This window comes from Nothoprocta perdicaria, unplaced genomic scaffold (genome assembly GCF_003342845.1).
Source record: "Nothoprocta perdicaria isolate Ctin4 unplaced genomic scaffold, notPer1 scaffold_161, whole genome shotgun sequence".
NCBI classification, from domain to species: domain Eukaryota; kingdom Metazoa; phylum Chordata; class Aves; order Tinamiformes; family Tinamidae; genus Nothoprocta; species Nothoprocta perdicaria.
Genome location: NW_020454772.1, coordinates 46,501 through 54,151, shown reverse-complemented (window position 1 = coordinate 54,151; position 7,651 = coordinate 46,501). Strand labels below are relative to the sequence as shown.

Genomic DNA, 7,651 nt, shown 5'->3' with positions numbered 1-7,651 from the left:
AAGGAAAGGAAAGGAAAGGAAAGGAAAGGAAAGGAAAGGAAAGGAAAGGAAAGGAAAGGAAAGGAAAGGAAAGGAAAGGAAAGGAAAGGAAAGGACAAGTTACATACCTGATGGAACTGAAAAAAAAATATAAAGAGGGAGGGTGGGGATGGAGTAAGTCTGTGCTTTCTTTACTAAAAGAAAACAATTAAATGTGTCCATATTTTGTTTGTGCCTTTCTGTTACAACAAAGCCCTGACATTACCAAAGGAAGCACTTCACACGCCGCAATCTTTGTTCACAGCAATTTTTCACTCAGTTTCTAAGGAAGTCTTCAGTACTTTGACATGCATCCTGTATGTCAGAAGTGACAGACAGCAGAAAGATCTCCTTAAATCTCTCCTCTGAGCAAAAAAGAAAGTAGCTATTTCTTAAAACAGAAGTTTCATACTATTCGTGATTAGGCTAGGCACACCTTCCTCTTCCAAACAAGATGATAACAGAGGTCATTTTGTAATATAAATGGCCTTCCTTTTGCCATTTTAAAACATGACAGGAGTTCTAGGATATAGGTTAATTATAATGGCCATTCTACTAATGTCACAGTCACGTCAAAAGTAGTACCATCAATTTATGGTAGTAAGTCCAATCTGGCATGTTAATGCAGCCTATTGTATATTTTTTCCTGCTCATCTTGTATGCCTATTAAATAAATTAAACTGAGTGCGGGTTTTAAGGAAGAAAAGGCTGAAGACTACCATCTGTCTGCTAGAGAAGTAATCGTCTTGCCTCATTATATACTGCTAACCCAATTGCCATTTGAATATGGGAAAGCTTTGCTTTTGCACCAAAGATCAATATTCATCTCACTGTCCTCCTTGATTCCGTTTGATATATGTGCCCAATTGTGCCCTGATTTACACCCTTGTAAATCCACTGAAAAACATTCTTGCAGAGGATGGGAGGCAAAGCTTGAATTTCTGGTGGATCTGCTTCTGATCCAGCCAATCTTTAGATGTGTAAAACCAAACTGAGGAAGTTGCAAAATTTACCATTTTGACCTTGGAAAGGGCCAAGTCCGCTTCGGAGAGCCCGGTCCAAAGCATGGTGCTGAATGGGCAGCATTTGTTGCCTTTCATCCATCCATCCATCCATCCATCCATCCATCCATCCATCCATCCATCCGCCCTCTCCTGTGGTGCTCGGCAGCCAGTGGGCTGCGTTTAGCATCTTTTGTCACCCAGCGCTTGCTCCCTTGTCACCTAATGACTGCATAATTCACACATTTAATACTCAGGGGCACACACGAGCCTCTCCTCCAGTCTTTGCCGCTTTTCCGCAGCGTGGGAGCAGGATTTGGACCGTAAGCAGTGCACAAGTAACAGGTTTCCCCCCCCGGACACAGATGCTCGCCCCCCGGCGCGCGGCCATGGCCGCAGATGAGCACGGAGGGTGTCTTGCCATGCAGACAGACGGGCTCCCCGACAGGTTATCGCACAGGCGAGCGTGTCTAGACAGGCCACCGGCAGCCTGTACCACCACCAGACGGTCAGGAGGTAAATGATTTGTGGGACTGCGCGTGTTTACAGCTGCTCATGCATAGAGCTGTCAAACGCCACGTAGACGTAGGTAGAGCATTTCTGGCACAACATATTAACACAGCCAAAGCGAAACACGTTGGCATTTTTTATTGGGAAAGGCATCCCGGCTCCCTGCTGCAGGTGGTGAGGTTTAATTCAAACCACGGCACCTCTCTGACGGCTGCGGAACAAAACCCTTCAACCAGAATTTTGCGTTGCAAAAATACAGTGTGGGTTTTTTTTTTTTTGCAATTTATAGAAATTATCCTGCTAAGGTCTATGTTACCATGGATCATAAAGGAATTCTTCCCCACCACAGGGACAGGCAGCAGCCCCTGTCTCACTCGATGGCACTGCTGGCCACATGTCACAGGTTCAGTGCCCCTCAGTGGCTCCAATGGAGAGACTGATTTGTGACAGTGGCTAATTCCTCTTGATTCAGCCTGTATCAATCAGTGTATTAAATTAATAGAAACTAAAAAAGATTTTTATTTTAATGTCCCTTCTTTGAGAAAATCGCTTTCATGTACTAGCACTAGCTAAGACTCCTGTACCTAATCTAGCAAAAACACACCAATTTCAGTCAGGATTGCAGTTGATGAATGGAGATGCAAAAGCAGGGAACTGGAGAAAGCCCCAAATAGCTTGTTTTTGCAAGAATTCCTCATTTCAACACATTTACATAGCATGCTTTTGGGTTGTTAGCAGCCTAGGATGCCAGGACTGAGGCAGGAGGGGGAGAAGGAACCTGTAAATCCTATAAAGCAGTCTTGACCATAAATAACTTAAAGATTTCAGGATCATTCCATAATCTCTATTTTCAATCATCATCAGCAGCAGGCATTAATCCTACAGAAAAAAAATAAAAAAAGTCCACAAATAAACAAACCAATTTTCCTTTAAGAGCAAAGCTAATTCTTTTCAATCCACTTTTTTATTACACTATTTTCCCTCTATCTATTTAGCTAGCATAAGGATAAATTTCCAAAGCTACCCAGTTGGAAAATAAATGGGCTCGCTGTTTGTCTAGCATTCCAATCTTCACAAATGTAAATCAGTCCAACTGCTACTCATTTAAACCTCTAACTTCACAAAACATTAAAGGACTGCTTTCAATACACAATTTAATCTGTGACAATTCGCCAAGATTTCTGCTCGAGCATCATTAGGAATCGACTGTCTGATAAAGAGGGACCACTATCAAAGGTCGCCCGGGTCAGCTTGTGCAATTTGCGTAGCTTTACTGGGTCAACTGCAGCAGACGCAGCTATTTGAAGGTTAAATTGTTACAATTAAATACATATACAGCTATTCCCATGGCCTCCCTGTTGTTAAATCTACCGTAAACACCGCAAGCATTTATATCTGACCCTAATTGTGGCCAAGATGTCACCATTTGGAAATTATACAAAAAAAAAAAGGGACATTATAATCCGTTACACATTAAACAATGCTTCGTGTAGCGAGAGCCATAATTAGCTGGTAGAAACTGGTTTCATTTATTCACATCAGTGTTAAGGGGTTCATTTAGGTTACTTTCTTTCATTTTAATTGGAGTAATGTGAGGAGAGCCTCCCAGTACATTTTATAGCTGGAGAGTTCACTGTAAACAAAGAAATGTAACCCTGCCAAAGCAATCATTAGGGAAGCTGCTGTTTTTCTCTATCTTGGGCCCTATTCCCTTTTTCCCCAAATACCTTAAAGATCCCTGGATTTGTCCAAAGGAATGCCTGGGGGGAAGAAGTGTCCAGCATGAGGCTGCTTATATTTGTACACACACACACTGTGTAGCTGGGAAATGCTGCCTAAGTTTGAAAACAGACAGTCAGGAGTGAAAACTACTAAAGAGGGTTTTTTAAAGCATAAGAGAAAATCAAGTGAAATAACTCAGTATCATTTTGCAGCAATCAGATCATTCTGCAGTACATAATAGGAGAACAAGGTATGTATACTGATATCACCGAAGAGAGAGTAGTTAGCTGAATAACTAAATTTGTAACCAGTTCCTCCAGGACAAAACTGTTTTCCCTGCATACCTGCCTATAGGTCTCTGGACGTGCACTGCCGTATATGTAAAGTTGTGTGTATACTAGATAAGAATATTTTGATTCTCAGAACCACTGGATTAAATCAGTCCTTGTAAAATATTCAGCTCGAATATAGCATGATGATCTTGTAAGTGTGTTTGTGCACCATAAACATCATGTATCTCTGATGGGTATTCTACTTTGTTTTCCTTCTGATTTGTGAGAAAGCACTAAATTTACTTTTTGCTCAGCTCAGTAGGCCTGGATATTTATTCTGTTTTATCTATGTGATAGTGACCTGATCCGAGACTCCCACAGTCATCGGTGGGCTTTGAATTAAATCTTTGGCTCAGAGAGCAAAAGCAGTTGCATGCACTGGTTTTATTGAAAGCAGGGAATTAATTCTGATACCGGAGCAGCTCCCCTGCCCCACGTGTATTTGTGCTGCAACAGACTGCAAAGGTGTGAGCTGTATGGCCAATACAACAAAACTGTGAATATGCTTGTGCAGCAGTTCTTAAATGTAAGATGATTGTAAGATGATTCTCTTAAATGTAAGAGAAATGACATTTCATTCTAAAACCACTTTTTCTTTTCCCTTATTTTTATAATTTCAGATTTTGCGTTGGAGACAAATTTTTCCTGAAGAACAACATGATCCTGTGCCAGACAGACTATGAGGAGGGTTTAATGAAAGAAGGTTATGCACCCCAGGTTCGCTGATCCAATGCCACATCACTAAGAATACAAAGCACTATGTTCTTTTATCTTTTTTGCTCAACGTGTATATAAGAAATGACACAAGAACCTACTGAATAGCGTAGATATAGGGAGACAGGATGGTTGCGTGAAATAAAAGGCGGACTGCATCTGTATGTAGTGAAAATTGCTCCAGTTCAGAGTTGAATGTTAATTAAAAAGGCACTGTACATACCGCTGGATTCTTTTTTGCTTGCTATTGGGGTTTTTGGTTTGTTTGGTTTTTTGTTTCTTTTTGTGTCATTTGGCATGAGATGTTTATTTTGGACTACTGTATATAATGTATTGTAATATTTGAAGCACAAATGTAATACAGTTTTATTGTGTTACCATTTGTGTTCCTGTTTGCTTCTTTGTATTGTTGCATTTAGTACAATCAGTGTCTAAACTTACTGTATATTTATGCTTTCTGTATCTACCAGCTATTTTAAATGAGCTGTATCTTTCTAGTAAAAAGAATTAAAGAGCAAATCCCAACCATTATGCTACACTTAGAGCTTAAGAATACTGTTTACATTAAAATTACTTAAAAAAATTAAAACTCTAGCAGCACCTGCTGCTAATGACGCCATGGTTAAAGGTCTATCAGCCCTTCTCTTATAAGCCTCTATTTTTCAGGGGTTAAGCATCTGTTGTTTAATTGCATAGATTTTCCTCAAAGAGCACTTTTATTTTACTACAGAATTTTGAAAAACAAATCTTGACTGGGATATATTATAAAAGGTGCAAGAGTTAATGACTTGGGGTGCTGCTTTGATACCCCCTGGGCATTCAAAATGCCTGGGTTTGATTTTTAATTTAGCTGGAAATTAGGCCCTAATACAAGCCAGTGCCTCTGGATATCTTGTTCGTTCTATATATACATATATATAAATACATTTATATATACACATGTGTGTGATATTTACCTGAAAGTAAATCCAAAACAGACTTTGGAGGAAAAAAAAGTGGAACTAGAAGGTGCCCTCCAAGGGTCTGCTCACATGAAGGAAATCACCCCGAGCTGACACTAAGAGTGTGAATGGTCACTAAACACCCACCTCAGTGAATACTAAAGATAATTTAAATGCTCATGTTGATGGGACATACCATTGAAATTGCAGAGGATGAGAGCTACCACATTCGACTAGTTAAGTACTCTGATTCCTGTAGTGATATCCTACAGGTTTGTCCCATCCACACTGGCAATTAAAGTCATTCTGGCAAAAGGGAGTCACTGCTGACAGTCACTGTGGGCAGTCAGTCCTTTTGCCATGAGACTGCTGCATCAGCCAGGTGTACCCCAGTGCTCACACCCCTGGCAGAGCTTGCAGGTGTTTGGCAAAGGAAAGCAGGATGAACGCTTACAAAGTTCCTAAATGCATATTTGATTCTTTGCCACTATAATCAATGCAGGAGAACAGCCTGCATCGAGACAAACAAATGAAAAACCCCACAGACCCACTATATCCTAAGCAGTTCTGAAGATGAGCACTTTGTTTTATTTAGAATAAAAACTCTCACGTGAACTTGACTGTGTTTGAAGTTCAGTGCAGTCCTTACCTACTCTTCCTCTCCCCCTATGCATTTTCACCATGTTTTTCCTGCAAATGGGAAAAGAAACTTTGCAAGGCAGTGGAACAGTTCCACCAGTGTGTGGTTTTGAGAATGGTTTCACTGTGGACTGATTCAAAAATGGATATTTAGCTCTAATGACTTGTTGCAGTGTTGTTTTGTATCTGGTCATGAAGTCTTTTAAAAATGAGTGGGGCTCAGAAAGCTTAACTTCTGTGAAAATGAAGATGGCCAGAAGAGGGAAAAGAAAAAAAAATCTTAATTTGATTCCAGTTTCAGTTTTCTCTTCCCAGCCCTTCTTTCAGTTAGACACCTGGAAGCTAGAAGGAGCTATTTCAGTGGTTTCCTCCAGTAGACTAGAGATTGGATGGAAATCCCTGGCTCAGAAATGGGGCTGAGGAACAGGAAATGAAGAACTTTGGTACTGACTTTGGCTGCAAGCTTGGCCGAGTCACTTAACTTCTCTGTGCCTCAGTTGCCCCCATCTATCAAATGGGGTGAATACATACACTGCTTTTGTAAAGCATTTTCAGCTTGTCAGGAAACCGAGAGCTATGCATGCAAATATTACTGGTAGCGTTAGGACATTCTGGGGAAAGGAGAGCATTAAAATGCACAATAGAGAGACACAGATCTGAAGAAGGAATGCACCAAAACGCTGTGAGAGTTTTTCCTGGGAATGAAGGCAACAGAGCGTTGTTAGTGCTTGTAAACTCTATAGTGCTCTCTCATTACCACAAAGTGCCACTGCTCAACTCTATATAGAGTAAACAAACTGGAGTGGGAAAATAACGGTTCGTTATTACATATACTGTTATTCGTACATGGATGTGGGCATTTTGTGATATATACTCACAATGGGGAAGAGAAGGCTGGTCCTGGTATGGATAAAGAAAAAACTGCCTCACCCTTTGATCCATCTTAATTGGTGTAAGGAGAAAGCAATGGTGCTATGCTTCTTTCAAGTGTGGCAAACGGGTGGTATGGCATTGCTTTGGGCACATATAATGCACATACATATCTAAAATTAGTATATACAAGATACAAAATAGGCTTGGAGTAGGTCAAAAAACTATTACACATTTTCCTGCATTTCTATCTACCATCTTGTCTGGCTTTTAGAATAGTAACAGGGAGTTAAAATATGCTAAATGGAAACATTTACAACTCCACCAGAGTAGAATATTCTAAGACAATATTAAAGAGAGGTTATCTTTTGCCAGGCAGCTTTACTGATCCTTTCAGCTGAAGTCTAGACCATTTCTTTGGGTTCTTTTTAGTAATCTACTTTTGGTTTTGTTCTTTGTCACCATGTGTTTCAACATGCTGTGCCTGCATACAGCAAAAGGTTACTCTAGTGACCATTTTTCCATGTAGGCTTATTTGCTTCTGCCTGTATCTCCTACTTTTAGGGTATTTTATCTCTATGAATCTATGAATTTAGCCAGCCAAAACACATTCATAAATCCATTTTTCTTAAGCTGCTGTTTTTTAAGCCACCTGGTGAAGTACAAATTACTAAGCCTTGATTTTCAATTGTAGAAAGCTCCTCTACCTACCATAACCTGCTGTGTCTATGATCTGCCAAAACTGGTGATGAATCAGGCCAGTCTGGGTGCTGCAGAAGCAGTGACCAGGGCTAAAAAGTTATCTGTTTCAAAATTGCATTTCTATCTATCTCGCTTATCACACGTTTTCTGTTTTCTTTATACACACCTTCTGCATTCTTCTCACCCCCCACAAATGTTCAAA

General features: G+C 40.2%; 1 protein-coding gene across 5 annotated transcripts in view; it reads left to right on the top strand.

The window, feature by feature from the left end:
• The window catches only part of LMO3 (LIM domain only 3), a 60,438-nt gene extending 55,428 nt beyond the window's left edge, over positions 1-5,010 (top strand). For all 5 annotated transcript variants that reach the window (XM_026035572.1, XM_026035568.1, XM_026035570.1 and 2 more), the window contains one exon: positions 4,204-5,010. In XM_026035572.1, the coding sequence (XP_025891357.1) occupies positions 4,204-4,309 (106 nt within the window). In that variant the 3' untranslated portion in view covers positions 4,310-5,010. The remainder of the gene's footprint in view (positions 1-4,203) is intronic.
• The last annotated feature ends 2,641 nt before the right edge of the window (positions 5,011-7,651 follow it).